At 37.1% G+C, this 26,001-nt stretch overlaps 1 protein-coding gene across 4 annotated transcripts in view; it reads left to right on the forward strand.

Moving 5' to 3' along the window:
- PMS1 (PMS1 homolog 1, mismatch repair system component) overlaps positions 1–26,001 on the forward strand; it is a 120,974-nt gene that overhangs the window by 24,939 nt on the left and 70,034 nt on the right. For all 4 annotated transcript variants that reach the window (XR_016035966.1, XM_055398493.2, XM_088830826.1 and 1 more), the window contains one exon: positions 5,840–5,942. Coding sequence is in view for 3 of the 4 variants with exons in the window: in XM_055398493.2 (XP_055254468.2) it covers positions 5,840–5,942 (103 nt within the window). In the remaining variant the exon portion in view is untranslated. The remainder of the gene's footprint in view (positions 1–5,839; positions 5,943–26,001) is intronic.

Genomic DNA, 26,001 nt, shown 5'->3' on the forward strand with positions numbered 1-26,001 from the left:
TTAGTATACTGTATTGGTGTTTTTCCTTCTGACTTACTTCACTCTGTATAATAGGCTCCAGTTTCATCCACCTCATTAGAACTGATTCAAATGCATTCTTTTTAATAATGCCAGGTTTTCTTAACCCAACTTCAAAACAGTCTAATAATAAGTCAGATAAAGTTTCTTTTTCTACTGTATGTGAGTGGTTTAGCGAAACTGTGCACAGTGAAGTAAATGTAATATGAAAATTGTGATCTCTTTAGGGACACATAATGTATCCATGGCAAAGCCAAAAATTTATTTATAATTCCACACCTCTCAGTACTGGGTTTTCCACAGTAGCTCATGCTGCTTTCTTACTGGCATGATTAAAAAGGTATTAGTAAGTTTAAAAATGCCTCATATTAAAATAATGAATATACTCAGGTCCATCGTGCTCAATAGAGATTTTATCAAGGAGTAGTCAAGTTGAAATGTATATCTGAATAGTATTTCAGAAACACAGAAAGTAATATATAGTTCTTAAGGTCAATTATATTTTAAAATTAAAACTTATTATTCAGGAAGACAAATTAATGAGTGCTTTTTTGGGGAAAAATATTACTTTTTAAACAATATTCTTCACCATTCAGAAAGAATTGAAGTTGCAAGTATAGAAATTATATTTTAAAGACTCCAATTTATTTTGAAAATTTTTGGATAGAGATTGTGATTACATAATAAAAATTAGTGATTTGGTTATTTTATTGGCCAAACTAACTGATGTAGATAAATTTAAAGTCATACAGATGTAAATCATCTCTGACTAGGTAAATTGATAATAGATAATTGGGATATAGTTTTGTCACACAGCCATCACTCAAAACTTCAACTGTTGAAATTATCTTGTGTTAGATCGTGTTAAAGTTAATCATAATTTTAGTTATAAAAAGAAAAATTAAGTAGACTTTCAACAAAATTGGCTGTTGAAATTTAAAATACATATAATTCTGTTTTTTTTAATTTATGCATTTTAAAAGAATGAACAATTTTCCTAATTTGTCAGTTATAAAATGACTTCCAATCAGTCCAAAAGAGTAAAAAATAAATTTTTATAACAGTGGTATTTAAAACCGGAATTACCTGTTTCCATAATCTAATGAATATATCATTGAAACAAAGTGATTCATACATTTTGTTTTTTTAAATTATATCATTAAGCATAACATCTCTTGAAATTTATTGTTGTTGTGGAACAGTAATTTTGGGATATTTGTCAGTCTTCAGTGTTACATTCCTGGTACGTATTACTAAACATACTGACTAGAATGAGCTAGAAGTAGTGAAAATCCTATTTTGACATGTCCATAAAAATTTTTAAGAAGACTCTGCATATATTCTTTCTACTGCATAATAAAACACACAATAAAATCCTTCTAGGCTGATGTTTTATATATATTATGTTAAAACTATTTTTTTCTCCAAAGAAATGTATGAGAAACTCAGAAGTGTTTTGAACTGGATTTTAAATGGAAGCTAAGTCACATCTCAGTTTTGGGGGGAATATAGGATATTTTTAATTTGTTTTGTTTTCTTCAAATTAGAACAAACTCTGGACAGGGACTCAGAAACCTAATTATCATTTCCAAGAGTGTGAATAAGAGTTGGCCAAAAGCATAAAACTTTTCTGAGTCTTTATTTTTTTAATCTATGAAGTGGAGATAGTGATTTGAGGATCAATAATATATATTAAAGTATCTTGAATATGGTCATGTGCCGTACAGATTAAATTACTTTTACTCTGGACTTGAATGTGAAAAGTAGTATGCATCTGTATCACACAGTTGATTGAATCATCAGGCTTGCTCATTTTCTTGTTTGTAATCAGTATTTCACCTTCACTTTCAAAGTTTATGCAAACCCCTCAACATTTTGGGAAATCCTTTCTAAAATTTAACAGCCATGCCTAGGTAAATTCCTTCTAATTCTCACCAGTGGTCTTTATTCTATAGCTTAAATGTATTTTTTTTCTCTTGTTTTTCCTTGGAAGAATTAGAAGAGTTGATGACCATCCTCTTGCATAACGCTTATGTTTATTGATTCATTCAACCAAAATTTTTAAAGTGGTTATAATGTGCTGAGTGTTAGGTTGGTCTGTCAAATTTATTATACATTTTGTGACGAGATGTTAAGGGATATATAAGTTTGTTTTTTTGTGTGTGTGTTACATTAAACCTCCATGGCGTAAATTGGGCAGAATAAGAAGCTAAGTCATTCTGTTTTGACGATGGAAGTTGGGATGCCCTTATTTGTGGTCCCACAGAGCTGTAGAAGAGTAGAGGGAGGCCTCTAGCTTCATTCTGATGTTTCCTGCTCCCTGTGACACAGTGCAGTATACTTCTTGTGTCCCTGAGAGCCATTGTGGTATGGCTTTAATTAGAATAGGAGCAGACTTTTCTAAGCAGTTGGTGTATCGTGTTTCCTAAATGCAGCTTTCTCACTGATAATAAAACTGTTGAAAGGAGAAAAGCCAGGGCCAGGATCTCCCTGTTTCTAGTGTCCCGCAGTGGAGTATCTGGGGGAAGGCTTTGAAGTCATAATGTGCAGGTATAGGCAGACAGGCAGGCATACTCACACTGGGGAAGAAAAAGACATGCCAGTGATCCACGTGCAGTTCATATTTCAGTGGAATCATGAGGACCATTTACCTTAGTTTTCAGATTTATGTTTTTGTACCAAAGCATTTGTCCAAAAGTCAGCAGAAGCAAAACAAACCCAAAAAACCTCTGCAGAAGTTTAATTATCTTAAATGAAATTTTGTCAGGAGAGGATTTTTTTTTTCATGAATTCAAAGATATATCCTAAGCTTTTATTTACTTTCTGAAACATTGAGAAAAATATCTAAAGCTTAAATGCTTTTATGCAATTTTAACTTTGTAATAGTATTATAATTTCTTGAAACTCATTAACTAGACCAGAGAGTCAGTTTTTAACAATTGATAATTAATATAACCTCTAAGGACTTCTAAAACTTCTTTTAAAATAAACTTCTCATTTAAAAATTCTTTAAAATAAATTTATTTCTTCTCTTGAGAACACCGCTGGAGTCATTCACTGCCACAGTTCCTCAATGTCTGTAGTCAAAAGCACCAGTAATAATTTGTAACATTAGAGATGCTTCTGATGGTGGAGTTATTACCAATTCAAATGTGTTAGCTGCTGCACAGCTAACAGCAGCTAACACATTCTGAACCTGTGCCTGGTCCAAAAAAAGGTTTCCTGTCCAGGACACAGGGTCATATGATGAAATGAACTCTTGAAATACAGTTCCTTCCTCTGAGGAACACACTGTGTTTTATGAATTTGTGAAACTTTGCATGTGCGTGTTATCCTTCACTGTCTTTTGCAGTGAATTACAAAGGATTTCCTATCTAAATTTTCATAGTACCATAAACAATTTAGTTTTTAAAATTTTAACACTGGAAGACGATATTATGTTCTTTTTTTTTTTTAACTTCTTTAACATAAATGTTGCATTATGACCACTAAGGTTCTATTTTGCTTTTTAGCACTTTAATTTATTCATCTAGGCTGGAGTTTGTTTACTATTCCCTAATGGTTTAAGGCTAAATCTGTAAAACGCTTTGAAGTAGTTAAAGCAAAAACCCATGTAACCTTATAAAGTATTAACATCATCTTCATCTTATCATCACCCTTCTCTTAAGATGATAGTGTAATCATTTATTCAGGACCATCTAGTAAGCCACTGGCAGAGTTAGTACTAGAACTCAGAGTTCCAGGGCTGCCTTTACTCAGTGACACCAGCTTACGTCAGGTGGCTAGCTCTTTGGAGAATAGAAATAGAATTCAATTGACCTTGGCATTTTGGAGCAGTGTTTGGTTAAATGTAGAATTATTTTTAGAGGGACAATCATAAAGTGATTAAATTAGAAATAGGAAAGAAAATCTCTTGCAATTTCTGTCCTCTTTGTTTTTAAACAAACTTTACTAGAGGGAGTCACTATTGGACACAATAAAGTTGGGATATAGCTGGGAAGATTGATGTTGGTTATCAGGAAAACTTTTAAAATACAACTTTTGAACCATGAAGTGTATTATTGGAAATAGAAGAATCACTTAAGCGTATACAGAGGCTCACAACTTTGTTTCAGGTACAACTATTTTTGGTAGCAAGATTATTGTTATTTATTTTGTTTATCTGTTTTTACTCTTTGACTGCACTGGGTCTTCCTTGCTGTGCTCGGGCTTTCTCTAGTGGTGACGAGTGGGTGCTCCTGTCTGTTGCACTGCTCACTTTTCTCATTGTGGTGGCTTCCGTTGTTGCACCCCAGCTAGGGGGTGCACGGGCTTCAGTAGTTGCAGCTCACCAGCTTGAGAGCTCAGGCCCAGGAGTTGCCCCACAGCATGTGGAATCTTCGTGGACCAAGGATCAAACCTCATATCCCCTGCATTGGCAGGTGAATTCCTAACCACTCGACCCGCAGGGAAGTCCTCAGGTACGACTTTTGGGGAGAAACATTTATGACAGAAATAGCAGCCTGCAGCAATGAGCCTCTAATAATGATTTTATGGACGTCACCCTTGGAGAAAATCTAACAGACTCTGCTAGTACTGTGAGCTAGAGAAGCCATATATCTATATATGCCATATAATATGTATATTTATATGCCATATAAATATAGTTTATAAATAAATATTGATATTGAATATATATAAAATGTATGCCATATATATATATATATATATATATTTGTGGTGACTGGTATTGCCTTCATGGTACCCACATGTTCCACAGAGCCATCTGGCCTACCATAAATCAGGGCATGGTTAGGACTTGGTGACAGAATCACCAAAAGTAGACCCAGCTGGACCTAGATGAATTCCAGTAGTGGTGCTGAATCTTTGTGGCTTCTTTCTAAATTATATAGATGTATTGTAAGATAGTCAGCTCTGCTTAGTCCAAGGATGACGGAGAAAGATTGCTCCCAATTTTGGGTCATCATTGCTCACTTGAAATGTGAGAAGGCTTTTTTGAATCCACCCTGCTTTTTTTGCCAGTATTCCCACTCACCAACTATGGTATTTTCTCCTAATGGAATGTTTTACCATTGTTATACCATGTGTACCTCTAGTAATCTCACAAAGTTGGTAAGTAGAAACCTGAGGGTGAGGATGGCTCAGAAGAGTTCAGACATTCTTAAATTTATATTTCTATGACTGTGATATCTTAGGAAATATTTTCATGCTTAATGGAATCCTTTTTTATATGTTTTAATTCTAGTTTTTTAAATAATAAAACGTTTCCATTTAAACATGAGTTTAAACCTTGGGTTTAAGAAATATTGCTGATAAATCAACATATATGTTTGATTTATTGATTTTTATTCTTTTGAACCATTAACTTGAAATACAGAAGTGCAATTTTATACTCAATATGAAGGAAGGAGTGAATGATCACTTTTTACAAAAGAATTTTTCACTTTGCCAACAACTTTGTGGGAATTGTCTGTTGAAAAGCATGCTTCCCCAATGCAATTGAAGTATTTGATTTTACAGATGTTAAGTCATTTAATACATACAGGACAAATAGCCATTCAAGTATACTGGTGTGTGTGTGTGTTGTAAGGTAATATATTTGAAATAAAAATCAGTAATTTGCAACATGAAAGATGTAAGCTAGCCTGTTGTTTATTAGTGTATCACTAAGGAATATTTCAAAGAAAAGTGGTTGTAAGAACTTATTAAGTCAAACTGTTTTCAGTTGAGAGAATATACATTTATTATTTTAAACTCATTTTATAATGAGCCCACTGCAGTATATAAAATCATAATTTTATTTAAGTTTTTCTTATTCTAGGTTTCAATTACAACAAAGACAGCTGCTGATAGCTTTAGCACCCAGTATGTTTTAGATGGTGGTGGTCACATAATTTCTCAAAAACCTTCACATCTTGGTCAAGGTAAGACAGAAGCTTTGTAGCATTCTTTGCCTTTCTTTCTTGTTTATATATTTTTTTAATTGTTTTCTCTTTAAGTTCGAAGGTATTGCTTTGGGTGTGATTCTCATAAAGTCTGGTTAACTTCTAATTGAACATTAGCCTTACTGTAGCTGCTGATTTTTTTAAATACATAGAGTTGTTCTCAAGAGGAACTGTGTGAAAGACTGAGCAGCAGCATGAATTAGTTATTCTATAAAAATTGTAAGAGCAGTTGTTTTACTTGGTCTTTATATGAGGGATAATATTTTTTTTGAAATGACTAAAACATTATTGATTTAGTGATGTATGGCAATTAACCATACTAATCAAGATATTATTAAATAAATAATTCAAAATATATTTATTTATGGTAAAACTTCAAATATACATAGAAATAGAATAAGTACCTGTCTCTCGGTTTCAGTAATTATCAACTCATTGCTAATGTTTCACATATTATTGGAAGCAAATAAATACATTATACTTGCTGTTTGTAATTTAGTTCTTCAGTATTTTGTACACTTACACAATGTTAGTACATTTTAATTGACATCTTTTTAAGTTCCTCTCCTACTTATTTTGGGCTTCCCTGGTGGTTCACCAGTAAAGAATCCACCTGCCAATGGAGAAGACATAGTTCAATCACTGGTTCGGGAAGTTCCCCTGGAGGAGGAAATGGCAACCCATTCTAGTATTCTTGCCTGGGAAATCCCACGGATAGAGGAGCCTGGCAGACTACAGTCCATGGGTTTGCAAAAGAGTAAGACATGACTTACTGAATGGACTGAACAGCTACCTATTTACTTCTACAGAAAAATATCTCTTCAGGTGTGAGTGTCACATATCTACTTTAATCTTTTGCTATGCGACGAGTTGACTCACTGGAAAAGACTGATGCTGGGAAAGGTTGGGGGCGGGAGGAGAAGGGGACAATGGAGAACGAGATGGCTGGATGGCATCACCGACTCTGTGGACATGAGTTTGAGTGAACTCCGGGAGTTGGTGATGGACAGGGAGGCCTGGCGTGCTGTGATTCATGGGGTCGCGGAGAGTCGGACACGACTGAGCGACTGATCTGATCTGATCTGATTAAGTTCTGGTAATGGGATGTATAAAGTTGAGAGAATATTAAAGATATGTCTGTTTTAGAGTCATGTGCAAAAGAATTATGAGATCTGAAAAAGGACTTGTGTTGTTGAGTATTTTGTTGTTAGTTGTCCTTCCAATTTGTGTTGTAAATTCAGTTTTAATTTTTTGGTCCCTCATTGTAATTTATCAAAGCACTGTATTTTTTTCTGTGGTTTCTTCCCTCTAATTTTAATGTTAAATTATTGGATTTATTTTTTTCAAATGATTTCTTCATTGAAATATATTTCCTTGTATCATAATACTGATACCAAATTTTCTTATTCTTTCTCTTATTTTATAAATCTTAATTTATACTTTTGCTCATTAAAAATTAATATTTTTTCGTCCACATAAAGGAAAGAGTTAATAGGAACTCTTAAGAAAACAGACTTTTTCCCCTCATTTATTCGGTAAATAAAAATGAGCTCAAGTCTAATAGCAATTTAATTTGATGTATTATATTGTGCATGCTTTAATTAAAAGTAATAGATTGTGATTCTTTTCTATGTGCTGAAAATAAAGACAAAAAGAAGGCATTTTTTAATATGGTCCCTATCCAGAAATGCTCTTACCCCAGTTCTTAGAAGTTCAAATTAAGAAACCATTAGGAGATATCTGAATGGCTATCCTGTGGAGTACTTTGAAGTAATCTAGCCACCTTATAAAACTTAAATGTATTTATTTTTATCTTAGTAGTAGCCAGTCTAATCTGGATGGCTAGTGCCTCTGCATCACTCATGCTTCTCCTGCTTTTCTGTATTCATTTCCATGGGAACTATGAAATAACAGTCCTTAAATATGGACTCCTTCTGATCTTTGCCCATTTGCTGATTCATTTTTTTTCTTGCTGACCTAAGCCTTCTCTACTTTTAGTGAGACCATGTAGGCATATTAAGAAATTCCTACAGTCAGTAAATGAACCTTATTTTCTTAGCATATTCCTCTTAATAAATTACTTACTTAGAAGGTCAGTAATTGTGAAGGTAGTTACTGTCTTTCATAACTCACTTCCCCCCACCAATTGCCTAGATAAACAACACAAAATCAAACCCCTAGTTTCCTGTTGCTCCAGGTAGGCGTGTTATAGAAACTCACAAGCGCTTTCAAAAGCCCTTTACACTTATTTTGCCTTAGTGGTGATAGTTTCTGAGCGATGAAACCACAGACTCACATTTCACCACCAGCTGTCATTTAGCTTCCATTTAAATATTTTCTGTGTAAGATAAAACTACAGTACAACCATCCTAATTAATACCTGTGCATTTAGGGTTCTTGCAGATTAATTTCTGCTGTGGTGTGAATGTCCTTGCTTAGCAGTTACTCCTCATATCATCTGATAGGATGGTGATACCTGTAGATGGAGGGACAGCTAATAGCAACATCTTTTCTAGGAATTTTAAAATTATTACCCCTTTAAAACATATTTTAAAATGTTTCAGAATTGGTTACTAGAGGTCCCAGTTCTGATTTTTCCAGATATAGGTATTTATTTTATGGATTAATTTAATCATTTAAAATAATTTGTGTGTTTAATGGAATATCATTTTAAATTGCCCTTCTGTTCACTTCTGTTTTAAGACATTTAAAAAATTAACAAGAAAAGTAAAAATAAGTTTCTAGCTTTTAAATTATTTTGCCAAGAACTCTGACTAAATGACTTGTTTTGATATCTTTTTTTCTGTCATCAAGTCTATTTACTTTACCCTGGATAATCAGCATTAAGCTTTCTAAATTGATTTACTGTCCTAGACAAATTGTTTTAACACCTCTTAGTAATTCTGCCTTAGGAATTTCTCAGATATCAAAAAGTAGTATATTGAAAGTACTCTGATCAGGGTATATCTTTTCCCTGCCCTTTTATTAGAGTAGAGAATCATGTTCTTTGTAAATGCTTGGTATGTGTGATTGTGTATGTATTGAAAAATTTTTGTTTCTTTTTGAGACTAGAACTTTATTCATTGAATAATTTAAGAAAACATTGATATATTCAAGCAACCATACCTCTTTACATTAGGAATATAAATAGCTGCCTTATGGCATAACATAGGGTCATGTAAAAATATAACAGGGAGCATATTACAGGACTGCAGTTTAATTCTGGTGTTTATAGAATGTGCTAAAGTTAGAGAGCTGAGCAGTTCTCTTGTAAAATATGATAGTATACTAGAGCCTCCTCCCTATTGGCCAATATTGCTTGGTATTTTTTTAAGGATATACATTTCATTTGGATTCAGCAAAGTTTCCCACCATTAAGTTTTATTCAGACATATGTATATAATTCTTGGCTTATTGGTAATTCTCAGTTTGTTCAGAGAAAATGATTTTAGCTGGTGAAGCAGTAAATTATCAGTTAATGTACAGATTAGGTACAGTGTGGTCTTCAGTGCATAACATATATTTAAAAGCCAACATACATCTTTTTCCTTTCATAAACGCATATTTGCTCTACTGATTTCTGCCTGCCTTCCTTACCACTGTCTGCCCACAGCTACAGTATACGTCAGTATATTTGTACAGGCTCGTGGAGACCACAGGTGAGTGAAAGGAATTCACAGACTAGTGGAGAATACAGATGAGTAAAGAGGCAGTGACAGCTATCTAGAGGATGGTAAGCAAAATTTTCAGAAAATATAATATTTCAGTTTGAAGATGGTCGGTAAGAAGAGGAGGGAGTCTAACCTTTCAATAAGAGAAGAATGGATTTAGAAGATTTCAGGGGACGACTGCTCTCTGTGTAATGACAGGGGAAAACACATGATTTAAAAAGTTGTACTTTTAAAAATTCATTGGAAAACTGTGTCACAAAGAAGTTAGTGAACCAAGTTCTAGACGCATCTTTGTGCCTTCCTAGACGCACCTAGGCACAAAGAGATTGGTGGCTGCTTGTGTCGCAGAGAGTGTTAACTGAGCCTGGAGGCATAGGCAGGCAGTGGAGCAAGCCTGCTATGCAGGATCGTTTATGGCCCTAGGAGAAATCAGCTGAGCTTCATTAGTTACATACGAGCTGATGTGACAGATTGGAGGATAGGATTGATCCTCAAATACTAGTTCACCTGAGAAGACAAATCTTATCAGGACTCTTGCTGAGTAAGCAGTGATGAAGAAAGTTAGGACTGAGCTAGAGAGAGAAGTATCTTAAAGTCTTACAGGGCTTAAATCCCAAAGCCTTGCCATGGAAGAGACCTGATTCCATCTTCAAGACATTTGAAACCAGAAGTGAACTGGAACTAAAGGGCTGCTCAGCTCCAACCCAGATGAACTCCTTTTGTATTGAAGAGATATACTCTTCACTCTAGCTGTTTGACAGAGAAAATGAATTACCTTCACTGGGGGAAACACCTTGAAATAGATATCTGTTGTTCCTTTATGCATCATGTCTCGTAAAAATAAAAATATTGAGAGACTTGAAAAAAGGAAAATGGGATTCATAGTCAAGAGAAAAAGTTGTTGATATAAACAAACTTGCATATGTTTGAATTAGGAAACAAGAACTTTCATGTTAAAGGATTTAGATAGAAAGTCAAAATAGATAAGAAGGTGGCAAATTTGAGCAGAAAAATGGAATTCTAAGGAAGAACCTAATGAAAACTCTAGAACTAAAAAAAAAAGTATTAAAAATAATACAAGAAGTAAAGCTGAAAGGCCAATAAGGTAGATTAAACTGGTATACTAAGAATGACATAGCAGAGTTCTGTGAGAATGGAGATAGTGGAGTCAGGAGATGAAGTTAGAAAATGGTAGCTTGAATGTTAGGGCTTCCCTGGTGGCTCAGAGGTTAAAGCCTCTACCTCCAATGCGGGAGACCTGGGTTCAATCCCTGGGTCGGGAAGATCCCCTGGAGAAGGAAATGGCAACCCACTCCAGTATTCTTGCCTGGAGAATCCCATTGACTGAGGAGCCTGGTAGACTACAGTCCACGGGGTCGCACAGAGTCAGACATGACTGAGCGACTTCACAGAACTAAAAAAAAAAGTATTAAAAATAATACAAGAAGTAAAGCTGAAAGGCCAATAAGGTAGATTAAACTGGTATACTAAGAATGACATAGCAGAGTTCTGTGAGAATGGAGATAGTGGAGTCAGGAGATGAAGTTAGAAAATGGTAGCTTGAATGTTATGTTATGTTATGTTTATGTTATGTTATGTTATGTTTATGTTATGTTTGTTATGTTATGTTATGTTTGTTATGTTATGTATGTTATGTTATGTTTGTTATGTTATGTTATGTTATGTTTTATGTTATGTTTTATGTTATGTTTTATGTTATGTTTTATGTTATGTTATGTTATGTTATGTTATGTTATGCTGAGGAGTTTGTACCCCTTCTTGCAACCAATGTTGGGCCACTGAAACTTTTTAGGTAGAGGATGGATATAATGCTGTTTACAAAATAAACTGGCAGGACATTATAACTCCTACCATAATTTTTGTCTTACTGTAAGAGATGTTATCTTGATTTAAGGTTTGAGGAGAAGGAAAGGACGTGACATAAATTTGAGAGATCTTTTGGGCATAGAATGGCTAGGCCTAGGTGACTTAGGCAATATTGGTAGTAAGACGTAGAGGAAAGAGTCAGTTCAAATAGAGTGCCTGTTTTTGGAAACTGATGCCAGTGTTACATGAGAAAGGGAAGACAGGTGTAGTATCGAACTCCAGGAGAAAGATCTGGGTGTGCTGATTTGGAGTATCTTTGTAGTAATTTTGTATCCAGGTAATAATTTTGAATAAGTACCTGTATATAAGTTGAGTATTGTAGGTCTCAGACATGTATATCTTAATTATAAGATGCACATTTTGACATCTCAGGAAACAGGTTGTGGCTTATAATTAATGGCCTCCCTAATTACTTTGTCAACAAAGGTCCATCTAGTCAAGGCTATGGTTTTTCCAGTAGTCATGTATGGATGTGAGAGTTGGACTAAGCTGAGCAGAGAAGAATTGATGCTTTTGAACTGTGGTGTTGGAGAAGACTCTTGAGAGTCCCTGTGACTGCAAGGAGATCCAACCAGTCCATCTTAAAGGAGATCAATCCTGGGTGTTCATTGGAAGGACTGATGCTGAAGCTGAAACTCCAATACTTTGGCCACCTGATGCAAAGAGCTGACTCATTTGAAAAGACCCTGATGCTGGGAAAGATTGAGGGCAGGAGGAGAAGGGGACGACAGAGGATGAGATGGTTGGATGGCATCACCGATTCAATGGACAGGGGTTTGGGTGGACTCTGGGAATTGGTGATGGACAGGGAGGCCTGGCGTGCTGTGATTCATGGGGTCTCAAAGAGTCGGACACGACTGAGCGACTGAACTGAAATCCCTTTTGGATAATCAGTTGTGTGCATTGTTTGTAATTTGTGTATTGATTGCAGGGATAAACAACAATTTTACATTTTCCTCCAAGTGTTTTATGAGACCTAAAAAGGGAAAATAGCCACAAGTGAAAAAAGCTGTGTTAAATAAAAAGAGATTGCCATCAGAAGCCAAGCATTGAAATTCAACACACCCGAGGAAATTGCCTTATCCATGAGGCTCTTTAAAAGAAATTTCAGAGCAATGAAAGGCTGGTGTGACGAGTTCTGTTTTGCCTGGGATGGTTATTTGGGCATTGCAGCATAGTTTAATTGCCATATTGTTTTTTTATTTTTTAGAAGTTCATAAAAGTGTATTTCTTACAGCTTTGCTGAAAAGAATTATTGGCATATGAGTGGCATTTAAAGCTGTGGGAGTGGAGGAAGTATCTAGGGAGAACACACAGTGAGATGAGATGGCATAAGAGGTCTCGGAATATGGTGTGAGGTGAATTTTGGTGTGAGTGTGACCTCTCTTTAGCAGTGGAGACAGAGTGCATACCTGTTCTGATTGCTGGGTGCGTGCGCAACTTATTCTCTGTCAACTTTACCTCAGAATTTAGCAGTGGTATGTTTACTTCCCTAAGACAGAGAATAGCAGCACCACAGTGTTACTAGTGAGGAATACTGTGGTGTTCCAAGGACTTGTGTTCTGTGTGTGAAAGTGACTTGCATTTAGGCCAAGAAAATACCCTGGAGGGAGGCCAAAAAAGAAAACCCCACTTTAAATTGTTTGTACAGTCTTCCCTCAGTATTCACAGAGGTTTGGTTACAGGGCACCCTACAGATACCAGAATTCTCAGATGCTCAAGTCCCTTATGTAAAATGGTGTCAGTTCAGTTCAGTCGCTCAGTCATGTCTGACTCTTTGCGACCCCATGAATCACAGCACGCCAGGCCTCCCTGTCCATCACCAACTCCCGGAGTTCACTCAAACTCATGTCCATCGAGTCTGTGATGCCATCCAGCCATCTCATTCTCTGTCGTCCCCTTCTCCTCCCACCCCCAATCCCTCCCAGCATCAGACTCTTTTCCAGTGAGTCAACTAGTCTCATGAGGTAGCCAAAGTATTGGAGTTTCAGCTTCAGCATCAGTCCTTCCAGTGAACACCCAGGATTGATCTCCTCTAGAATGGACTGGTTGAATCTCCTTGCAGTCCAAGGGACTCTCAAGAGTCTTCTCCAGCACCACAGTTCAAAAGCATCAATTGTTCAGCGATCAGCTTTCTTCATAGTCCAACTCTCACATCCATATGTAGTAGTTGACATATAACCTACCTGCATCCTCCCATACATTTTAAATCATCTCTAAATTATTTATAATACCTAATGCAATATAAAAGCTATGTAAATAGTTGCCATTGGTTGCAGCAAATTCAAGTTTCGCTTTTTGGAATTTTATGGAATTTTTTCCCCATAAAGTAGTTGGTTTATGTAGTCGGTTGAATCGACAGATGTGGAACCCACTGATAAGGGAGACTGACTGTGATATGCTAATGATGCACCTGATCAAGAGAAAAGAAGCAGAAGAGCATCAAGTGTGAGCCAAGGAGAAATACAGCTTTTCCTTTGGTCCTATTCCACAAAGATCTTTTTCCCTAACCTTGTTTTTTTTTTGTTTTTTTTTTTTTTAGTAAATTCCCTTTCAAAAACTATAAAAATACCATATGTGATTCTTTTAACTGCACAAACCATTTCAACACATACAAAGTTTATTCCTACTACCTTCTTTATTTTCTTTCTTCAGTGCATTCATTCATTCATGCATTCTCTTGTTGTTCATTCAAAACTTTTAAATAAAATGCCTACAGGTTAGTAGTCAGTGTTTGAATTGCTAGAGAAATAATGACAAACGTGGCAGACGCTAACCCTAACTTGTTCTGATGCTACTTGTTTTCTAAAAGAAGAGGCAGACACATGTTTTTTCAGATATTGATAATCTATCACTTCTTGGGAAATAGATGGGGAAACAGTCGAAACAGTGTCAGACTTTATTTTTTTGGGCTCCAAAATCACTGCGGATGCTGATTGCAGCCATGAAATTAAAAGACGCTTACTCCTGTGGAAAATTCTGAAAGAGATGGGAATACCAGACCACCTGACCTGCCTCTTGAGAAACCTGTATGTAGGTCAGGAAGCAACAGTCAGAACTGTACATGGAACAACAGACTGGTTCCAAATAGGAAAAGGAGTGTGTCAAGGCTATATATTGTCACCTTGCTTATTTAACTTATATGCAGAGTACATCATGAGGAACACTGGGCTGGAAGAAGCACAAGCTGGAATCAAGATTGCTGGGAGAAATATCAATAATCTCAGATATGCAGATGACACTACCCTTATGGCAGAAAGTGAAGAGGAACTCAGAAGCCTCTTGATGAAAGTGAAAGAGGAGAGTGAAAAGTTTGGCTTGAAGCTCAACATTCAGAAAACAAAGATCATGGCATCTGGTCCCATCACTTCATGGGAAATAGATGGAAAAACAGTGGAAACAGTGTCAGACTTTATTTTTTTGGGCTCCAAAATCACTGCAGATGCTGACTGCAGCCAGGAAATTAAAAGACGCTTGCTCCTTGGAAGGAAAGTTATGACCAACCTTGATAGTATATTAAAAAGCAGAGACATTACTTTGCCAACCAAGGTCCGTCTAGTCAAGGCAATGGTTTTTCCCGTGGTCATGTATGGATGTGAGAGTTGGACTGTGAAGAAAGCTGATCGCTGAAGAATTGATGCTTTTGAACTGTGGTGTTGGAGAAGACTCTTGAGAGTCCCTTGTACCACAAGGAGATCCAACCAGTCCATTCTAAAGGAGATCAATCCTGGGTGTTCATTGGAAGGACTGATGCTAAAGTTGAAACTCCAATACTTTGGCCACCTCATGCGACGAGTTGACTCACTGGAAAAGATTCTGATGCTAGGAAAGGTTGGGGGCGGGAGGAGAAGGGGACGACAGAGAATGAGATGGCTGGATGGCATCACAGACTCGATGGACATGAGTTTGAGTGAACTCCGGGAGTTGGTGATGGATAGGGAGGCCTGGCGTGCTGTGATTCATGGGGTCGCGGAGAGTTGGACACGACTGAGCGACTGAACTGAACTGACTCCTTGGAAGGAAAGTTATGACCAGCCTAGATAGCATATTAAAAAGCAGAGACATTACTTTGCCAACCAAGGTCCGTCTAGTCAAGGCTATGGTTTTTCCTGTGGTCATGTATGGATGTGAGAGTTGGACTGTGAAGAAAGCTGATCGCCGAAGAATCGATGCTTTTGAACGGTGGTGCTGGAGAAGACTCTTGAGAGTCCCTTGGACTGCAAGGAGATCCAACCAGTCCATTCTAGAGGAGGTCAGTCCTGGGTGTTCACTGGAAGGACTTATGCTAAAGCTGAAACTCCAATACTTTGGCCACCTCATGCGACGAGTTGACTCACTGGAAAAGACTGATGCTTGGAGGGATTGGGGGTAGGAGGAGAAGGGGACGACAGAGAATGAGATGGCTGGATGGCATCACCGACTCGATGGACATGAGTTTGAGTGAACTCCGGGAGTTGGTGATGGACAGGGAGGCCTGGCATGCTGTGGTTCATGGGGTCGCTGAGTCGGACACGACTGAACTGAACTGAACTGAGGAAGAGATAAAACATGCTTTATCTTTGGGAGCAGCAACCTTTGTTAGGGCATTTAGGAGTGGATTCTCTAAGGGGTGTTACTTAGGTTGAGATGTGAAGCTTGATAAAGGAGTTAGCTGTGCAAAGGGTAGGGGAGAGAACCCGTGTCCAAAAGCCGCGAGGTGGGAAGAAGTCTGATGTGCTGGAGTAGTGGAAGGAAGGACGTTTGGAGGAAAGGAGAGCCGTAGTGAGAGTTAGATAGGCTCATGTAAGCTTTCATCTTCTTTATTCCTAACCTTTTTCTCCATCTTTTACCCAGTATTACTAAGAAGTTTTTCTTTTAAAACATTGAGTTCCAAGCTACGTTAGGATTTCCCCTACATTGTATTGCTTACATTTTAAGAATGTTTATTAGTGTTTATTTAACAGTTATATTTCAAATGCCAGACACATTGCCATCTTCTGTCTGAAGATTTTTTGCTCGTTAAGTTTATTTTCTTCTCTTTTCATGAATTCTTTGGTTTTGATGTAATTGTCATTTGGTTAGTGTTCATCCTCCACTGTTTTAATCAAATATACTTGGGTGAAACTCCAATACTTTGGCCACCTCATGCGAGGAGTTGACTCTGATGCTGGGAGGGATTGGGGGCGGGAGGAGACGGGGACGACAGAGAATGAGATGGCTGGATGGCATCACCAACTTGATGGACATGAGTTTGAGTGAACTCTGGGAGTTGGTGATGGACAGGGAGGCCTAGCATACTTTGATTCATGGGGTCACAAAGAGTCGGTCACGGCTGAGCGACTGAACTGAACTGAATATACTTTCAGATCTCTGCAGGTACAGAACAGTCTGTGTTTTGCCCATATGCATGTTATATTTATCTTGGCTGGGAATAAATTTCTTATTTACCCCTCAGTAGTTTGAGATTGTCTGTCTTCTAGTGTTATAGATAGCAAACTTAATGATAGTCTTTGCTAATAAAGGACTTGTTCTTTCTGAAGTTTTTGTAAAGTTTTTCATTCTCCTTAAAATTTAGGACCTCCAGTGGAATGTAGTGTCTTTTAGTTCTTTTTAATTCCTATTTGTAATGGTTATAAGCTCTTGAAATCTGCACTCAAACCTTTAACTCAATAAAATTTTCTTCTATTATTTATTTAAATACATCTGCATTTGTTTCTTTTTCTTTTCCTGGAATTACTGATTTTAAGCTAGGCTTTCTAAGTCTTATATTTCCTTCATGATTGCCATTTGTGTTTTTGCCATTTGTTATGAGCAGTAGGTCACAGTAGGTCAGTTGCTGCACCTTTGCAGCAGCTTTCAGGTGTTTTGATTCTGATTCACAGTAAGAAATACATTTTACATAGCAACCTAGTTTATACAAATCCAATCAAAACAAAAAATATACTTATTATGTGTGATGTACTTTGTTATCAGTCTATTTGTATTTTAGTATGTTTTTATTTTTAATGCTAGTTGCTCTATGCTGAATCACTGATTCTCAACTCCCCTCCTCACCGCCACCTGTGCCCCCGCCCACCACCCAGGAACATATGACAGTGTCTGGAGGCATTTTTGATAGTCACAACTGGGTTGGCTGCTGGCTGCATCTAGTAGGTAGAGGCCAGGGATCCCGGTACACATCTTGAAATGCACTGGACAGCCCCCACAATAAACGTCAGCAGTGCCAAGTTTGAGAAACCGTCTACTAAATTGATTCTTTGGCTTTTCAGTGCTTTGTATCTCAGCCCTACTCTACACTCACTAGAATGACATGAGGAGATTAATTTATTAAGTCTGGATTAGGTGGTGACTGGTCATTGTCGAAGTTGCTTAGTGTTTGAAAAAATACTAAAGGTATATGGCCTTGTAAAGGCATCTAGTACTAATTTCATGGGTTTTTCCCCAACAAAAGCTGATTATTAACCTGATATTTAAGCGGTATAATTTTTATTCGAGTTTTTCCTTCTTTATTGAAACACTGTTGATTTATAATATTAGTTTCAGATGTACAGTGTAGTGATTAAATAATTTTATAGATTATACTTCATTTAAAGTTATTACAAAAAACACTGGTTACATTCCCAGTGCTGTACAATATAGTCTTGTAGTTCATTTCTTTTATACAGAGCAGCTTGTAACTCTTACTCCTCTACTGCTATCTTGCCCCTCGCCCAGTTAGTAACCAATATTTTGTTTTCTACATCTGTGAATCTTTTTTTATTGTATTCATTCATTTGTTGTGTTTTAGATTCAGCATATAAGTGAAATCATACAATATTTGTCTTTCTCTGATTTATGTCACTAAACATAGTACCCTCTAGGTCCATACATGTTGCAAATGGCAGAATTTCATTCTTTTTTGTGGCCGAGTAGTATTCTGCTGTATATATACACTACATCTTTTTTGTGGGCTTCCCTTGTGGCTCAGCTTGTAAAGAATCTGCCTGCAATGTGGGAGACCTGGGTTCAGTCCCTGGGTTGGGAAGATCCGCCGGAGATGGGAAATGGCTACCCACTCCAGAATTCTGGTCTAGAGAAAGAGTTGGACAAAGAGTTGGACACGATTAAACGACTTTCACTTCACTTCACATCTTTTTTATATATACATGTGTGGTTGGATGCTTAGGTTGCTTCCGTGTTTTGGCAATCGTAAATACCGCTGCTGTGATTATTGGGATGCATGTATCTTTTAGACTTAGCGTTATTTCTTTCCTTCAGATATATACGCAGGAGTGAAATTGCAGGCTCATGGGTGTTCATTGGAAGGACTGATGCTAAAGCTGAAACTGCAGTACTTTGGCCACCTCATGCGACGAGTTGACTCACTGGAAAAGACTCTGATGTTGGGAAAGGTTGGGGGCGGGCGGAGAAGGGGGCGACAGAGGATATGTCTGGATGGCATCACCGACTCTGTGGACATGAGTTTGAGTGAACTCCGGGAGTTGGTGATGGACAGGGAGGCCTGGCGTGTTGTGATTCATGGGGTCACGGAGAGTCGGACACGACTGAGCAACTGAACTGAACTGAACTGAATGTGGTTCTAGTTTTAGTTTTTTGAGGAATTACTATACTGTTTTCCATAGTATATTGTCATAGTATATTTCCATAGTCACTTGGCTGCACCAATTGGCATTTCTGCCAAACAGTGTGTTAGGTTTCCTTCCTCTTCACATCCTTGGCGGTTTGTTATTTACATTCATATGATAGCCATTCTTAAGCTGATAACTTGTGTTTTGATATGCGTTTCTCTAATGATGAAGCACAGTTGCCTCATAGCCATCTGTATATTTTCTTTGGAAAAACGTCTATTCGGGTCTTTGGCTCACTTTTTAACCAGGTGAGTTGTTTTTGATATTCAGTTGTACGAGCTGTTTCTGTATTTTTGATATTAATCCTTTATTGGTCTTACTATTTCACACATTTTCTCCTATTTTTCTCCCATTTTGTTCTAGTAATGATTTCCTTTGCCATTCAAAATATTTTAAGTCTCATTTGTTTATTTTTGCTTTTATTTCCTTTTCCTTAGGAGATACTCCAAAAAAAATATTGCTGTGATTTATCTTAGAGTGTTATGCCCATAATTTCTAGATGTTTTGTGGTTTCCAGTCTTATATTTAGATCTTTAATCCATTTTGAGGTTATTTTTGTAAATGGTGTGAGAAAATGCTCTAATTTCATTCTTTTACATGTAGCTGTTCAGTTTTCTCAGGACCACTTACTGAAGAGACTGTCCTTTCTCCATTGTATATTCTTGCCTTCTTTGTCATTAGTTGGCCATGCCTATCTGAATTTATTTCTGGGCTCTATTCTGTTTAACTGATCTATGTGCCTGTTTTTTTGTGCCAGTACTGTACATACAATATGCTTCCCTGATGTCTCTGGTAAAGAATCCGCCTGCCAATGCAGGAGACATGGGTTCAGTTCCTGGGTCGGGAAGATCCCCTGGAGAAGGAAATGGCAACCACTCCAGTGTTATTGCCTGGGATATCACATGGACTGAGGAGCGCGGTGATCTACAGTCTTATGGGGTTCCAAAAGACATGACTTAGTGACTAAACAACAACAATTATACATACTGTTTTGTGTCAGTACCATACATACTATTACTGAAGATTTGTAGTATAGTCTGAAGTCAGAGAGTATGATACCTCCAGCTTTGTTCTTTTTCCTCAAGATTGCTTTGATCCTTTAGGAGCTTTCATGGTTTCATATAAATTCTAGGATTATTTGTAGTAGTTCTGGGGTATTTTGACAAAAATGGCATCAAGTGTGTAGATTGCTTTGGGTAGGATGTACATTTTAGCAATACTATTTTTTCAAGCCATGGATACAATGTATCTTTCCATTTCTTTGTTCCTTTAATTTCTTTCACTGTTTTATATTAATAGTTTTCAGAATATAGATCTTTCACCGCCTTGGTTAAGTTTATTCCTAGGTATTTTTAAAGATTTATTTTTTATTGGAGGATAGTTGCTTTACAGTGTCATGGTGGTCTCTCGTGCCCCAGCACTAATCAGCCTTAGGTATACATATGTCCCTTCCCGCTTGAACTTCCCTCCTACCTGTGCACTGCTTTACCTGTCTAGGTTGTCACAGAGCACCAGGTTGAGCTCCCTGTGTTACACAGCAACTTCCCATTAGCTGTCTGTTTTACGTATGGTAATGTATATATTTCAAGGCTACTCTCTCAATTTATCCGACATTTTTCTTCCTCTGTTGTGTCCAGAAGTCTGTTTCTGTGTCTGAATCTCTCTTCCTGCCCTGCAGATAGGTTCATCAGTACCACTTTTATAGGTTCTATATATGTGTGTTAATATACAGTCTTTGTTTTTCTGGCTTACTTCACTCTGTGTAACCTGCTGTAGATTCATCTGCCTCACTAGAACTGACTCAAATTCGTTCCTTTTTATGGCTGAATAATATTCCGTTGTATATATGCACCACAGCTTATTTATCCATTCATCAACAGGTTTACAGGTTGCTTCCGTGTCCTGGCTCTTATAAATAGTGCTGCAGTGTACATTGGGATGCGTGTATCTTTTTCAGTTATGGTGCTGTGATTCATGGGGTCTCAATGAGTCAGACATGACTGAGTGACTGAACTGAACTGAACTGAAGGATATATGCCCAGTATTGGGATTGCTGGGTCATATGATAGTTCTATTCCTTATTCTTAGGTTTTGTTTTTTTTTTTAACCTTTAAATATATATGTTTTATTGCTGTAAAGTTGACTTAACAATGTTTCAGGTGCCCCGCAAGGTGATTTGATTATACAGAAAAGCAATGTTATTTTTTGAAATTATTTTCTATCATAGGTTATTATAAGATACTGACTATAGTTCCTGTGGTACAGTAAACCTTTGTTACTTGGCTTATCTACTTATTAATTAGAAATCTAGCATTCTATTCATACTAAGTCAAACAAGTGGAATCAAAATGTCATTTTTTTTTAGTAAAGCAGAAATTTGTAAGTTTTCTAAAATATATATTATGCATATTTGTGTTTATACAAAAGCTTTTCTACTACACTTGATAAATGCTTGAGAAAGAATATTAAAAAAAGAGAGAAATTGGAGAAATTTTTCCAGTTGAAGAAACTGGAGAACATAAACTGAATGAAATAGGAGCACTGAATATGAAATAGAAAAGGTGAAGAAAACTGCTGCTGCTGCTGCTAAGTCACTTCAGTCGTGTCCGACTCTGTGTGACCCCATAGACGGAAGCCCACCAGGCTCCCCCGGCCCTGGGATTCTCCAGGCAAGAACACTGGAGTGGGTTGCCATTTCCTTCTCCAATGCGTGAAAGTGAAGTCACTCAGTCGTGTCCGACCCTTAGCGACCCCACAGACTGCAGCCTACCAGGCTCCTCCATCCATGGGATTTTCTAGGCAAGAGTACTAGATAAACACAAAAGACTGTCATAGAATCCAGTTTTTTTAAGCATGACTGCTCATTAGAAACGTATCTGGAACTCTGGAGAAAACAGCAATACCTGAGCATTTGTAGTTTTCAAAAACTTTCAAGATAATTCTGATGTGCATCTTGATTTTAAAAAGTGATTGCAGGTTTTTCTATTAGATTCTAGTTTCGGTGATACAGAGTTCTGTTATTTTTCTGTTGACCAGTCATGATACAATGGTATTACGTGAATAACAGTTATGTAATCACAGTAGTAAAAGATTTTTATCAGCTTTCGCAATCAATATCCAGAGAAAAAAATAAAAGATAATTACAGTTGCATGCCGTAATGGGAACATGATAAACTTAACAATATAAAATAATTACATAAATTTGGAGGGGTTAAGCAGAGTGATGTGATAAGTGGAAATCCATACATGCACATGTTTTCATCTACCCAGCTAGTCTGTGTCTTTTGGTTGGTCTGTTTAGTCTATTTACATTTAAGGTAATGATTGAGATGTATGGTCTTGTTACCATTTTCTTAATTGTTTTAGGTTTATTTTCTGTAGGGTCTTTCCTTCTCTTGTGCTTCCTGCCTGGAGAAGTTCCTTTAGCATTTATTGTAAAGTGAGTTTGGTGGTGCTAAATTCTCTTAGCTTTTGCTTGTCTGGAAAGCTTTTGATTTTTCCATCAAATCTGAAGGAGAGTCTTGCTGAGTAGAGTATTCTTGGTTATAGGTTCTTCCCTTTCATCACTTACAACATATCGTGCCATTCCCTTCTGGCTTGTAGAGTTTCTGTTGAGAAATCAGCTGATAGCCTGATGGGAGTTCCCGTATGTTATTGGTCATTTTTCCCTTGTCACTTTTAATGTTTTATCTCTGTCTTTAATTTCTGTCAGTTGGATTACTGTGTGTCTCGTTGTGTTCCGCCTTGGGTTTATCTTTCCTGAGACACTCTGTGTTTCCTGGACTTGGTTGACTAAGCTTTCAGCTATTATCTCTTCAAATGTTTTCTCAGATCCATTCTCTCTCTTCTTCTTCTGGGACCCATATAATGTGAATGTTGGTGCATTTTATGTTGTCCCAGAGGTCTCTTAGGCTGTCTTCATTTCTTTTCATTCTTTTTTCTATGTTCTGTTCTGTGGCAGTGATTTCCACCATTCTGTCCCCCAGGTCTTTTATGCATTCTTCTGCCTCCATTATTCTGCTATTGACTCCTTTTAGTGTATTATTCGTCTCTGTTCTTTAGTTCTTCTAGGTGTTCGGTAACATTTATTGCAACTTCTCAATCTTTGCCTTCATTCTTTTTCTGAGATCTTGGATCATCTTCATTGTCATTATTCTGAATTCTTTTTCTGGAAGGTTGCCTATCTGCATATCATCTAGTTGTTTTTCTGGGGTTTTATCTTGTCCCTAATTTAGGACATAACTTCCTGCTTTTTCATCATGATTAACTTTCTGTAATAATGGTTTTTGTGTTAGCCTCTGTGACACTGTGCTGCTTCTTGCTGCTTCTGTCTGCCCTCTGATGGCTAAGGCTAAAGGGCTTGTGTAAGCTTTTTGATGGGAGGAACTGGTGATGGGAAGAATTGGGTCTTGCTCTGGTGGGCAGGGCCTTGCTCAGTAGAGCTTTAATCCAATTATCTGCAGATGGATGGAGTTGCACTCCCTCCCTGGTTCATGTTTGGCCTAGTCGACCTAGCCCTGGGGTCTGCAGGCTGTATGGTAGGGTTAATGGCAAACTCCAAAAGGGTTTATAGCAAGGGGGACTTTCTAGTGCCCCTGTCCCTGTGGTGAGCCCCTGCCGACCCATGCCTCCATCGGAGGCCTCCAGCGCCGTCAGGTTCCTGTGGGGTCGGTGCTTCTGTCGTCTGGGTATTGGTGCATGCAAAATTTTGTTTGTGTCCCCCAAGACTGGAGTCTCTGTTTCCCTCAATCCTCTGAAAGTCCTATAATCAAATCCCCTGGCTCTCAAGGTCAGATTCCCTGGGAATTCCCAGTCCCTTTGTCAGATCCCCAGGCTGGGAAATCTGATGTGGGATCCAGTGTGAGAACTTCTTCACTATCATTGTTTTCCAGTCTGTGGGTCACCCACCTGGCCAATATGGGATTTGATTTTATTGTGATTGCGCCCCTCCTACCATCTCCCCGGGGCTGTTCCAGCATCCTCCTGTTGATGGTTGTTCAATAGCTAGTTGCAATTTTGGTGCTCTCACAGGAGATGAGCACATGTTCTTCTACTCCGCCATCTTGAACCAGAAGCCACTCCTCGGTATTTTTGATGCAATTTTAAATAGGATTGTTTTCTTATTTTCTTTTTCTGATAGTTAATTATTAGTTATTATTATTAGTTGTTTCATTATTACCAACAGATTTCTACATGTTAATCTTGTATCCTTTAAGTTTAATGTATTCATCTATTAGTCCTGGTAGTTTTTTGGTGGAGACGTTAGGGTTTTCTGTGTATAATATCAGGTCGTCATATTGTTGTTTGATGCTGTGGTTAGCACTTCCAATACTATGTTAAATAGAAATGGCAAGATTTGGAATCCTTGTGTTATTCCTTTGAGCATGATATTAGCTGTGGATTTGTCATCAGTGGTGTTTATTATTTTAACATAAATTCCCTCTGTACCAGCTTTGATGAGGGTTTTTATCATGAATGGTTGTTCAGTTTTGTCAAAATGCTTTTTCTGTGTCTGTTGTCATGTGATTTTTATTCTTTTGTTAATGAGGTATATCACATAGATTGATTTACAGGTGTCAAACCATCCTCGCATCCCTGGAATAAATCCCACTTCATCATGGTGTATTATCCTTTTTCATATAGTGTTGAATTTGGTTTGCTAATGTTTTGTTGAGGATTTTTATATCTATGTTCATCAGAGATATTAGCTTATAATTTTATATTTATAGTATTTGGTTAACGGAGGCCCTGTAGAATGAATTTGGGAGTGTTCCCTCCTCTTCAGTTTTTTTGGACTAGTTTGAGAGGATAGGTATTATTTCTTCTTTATATGTTTGGTAGAATTTGCCTGTGAGGTTCTTTGGTCCTGGAAGTTTTTGCTTGGGAGTTTTTTATTATAAATTCAGTTTCATTACTAGTGATGAGTCTGTTTAGATTGTTTGTTTTTTCCTGGTTCAGTTTTGGAAGACTATATGTCTCTAGCAGTTTACCCTTGTAGGATGTCTGGTTTGTTGGTGTGTAACTGTTTACAGTATTTTATGTGTGGCTTTTTTTGGTGTCTCTGTTTTCTTGTGTGTGCTTCATCTCTGTTGTTGTTTTTCTGCTTTCATTGTCTAATTTTATTTATTTGAAATCTCTTTTTATTGATGAACCTGGCTGAAGGCTTATCAATCTTGTCTGTGTTTTTAAGAAAACAATATTCTGTTTCATTGATCTTTTTATTGTTTTCTTGGATTCTTTATCTCCTCTCTGAGTGTTATTATTGCGTTCCTTCTCCTGATTTGGGTTTTGCTTGTTCTTCCCTTTTCTAATTCCTTTAGATAGTAGTTTGGATTTTTTATTTGAGATTTTTTTTATTTCTTGAGATAGACCTGTATCAGTGTAAACTTCTGTTTTTAAACTGCTTTTGCTGTATTGGGTAGATTTTGGAGAATTGTTTTTATGTTCATTTGTCTCAAGGTATTTTCTGATTTCTTTTTTAGTTTCTTCATTGATCTCTTGGTTTTTTAGTAACATGTGGTCTTGTCTTCATGTGGTTTGCATTTTTCCCATTTTCTTTCTCTAATGGATTTCTAGTTTCATACTGTTGTGGTCAGGAAAAATGTTTGATATAATTTCTGTTCTCTTAAATTTTTTTATTTCTTTCTCTTAAATCTTTGAGTCATATCAGCATGCAGTTTTTAAATAAGAAGCTTATCAATATTGGTGAATTTTTGTATAGCCATTTTAATATTCAAGATGGGAGAAAAAAGCAACATTTTCAGCATATTATGCTTTATTGTTTCAAAAAAGATCTGTGCAGTGTATGGGAAAGGTGTTGTGACTGATTAAACATGTCAAAAGTGGTTTGTAAAGTTTTGTGCTGGAGATTTC

Source organism: Moschus berezovskii, chromosome 2, assembly GCF_049115385.1.
Source record: "Moschus berezovskii isolate FMDL1 chromosome 2, NW_MosBer_1.0, whole genome shotgun sequence".
NCBI classification, from domain to species: Eukaryota; Metazoa; Chordata; class Mammalia; order Artiodactyla; family Moschidae; genus Moschus; species Moschus berezovskii.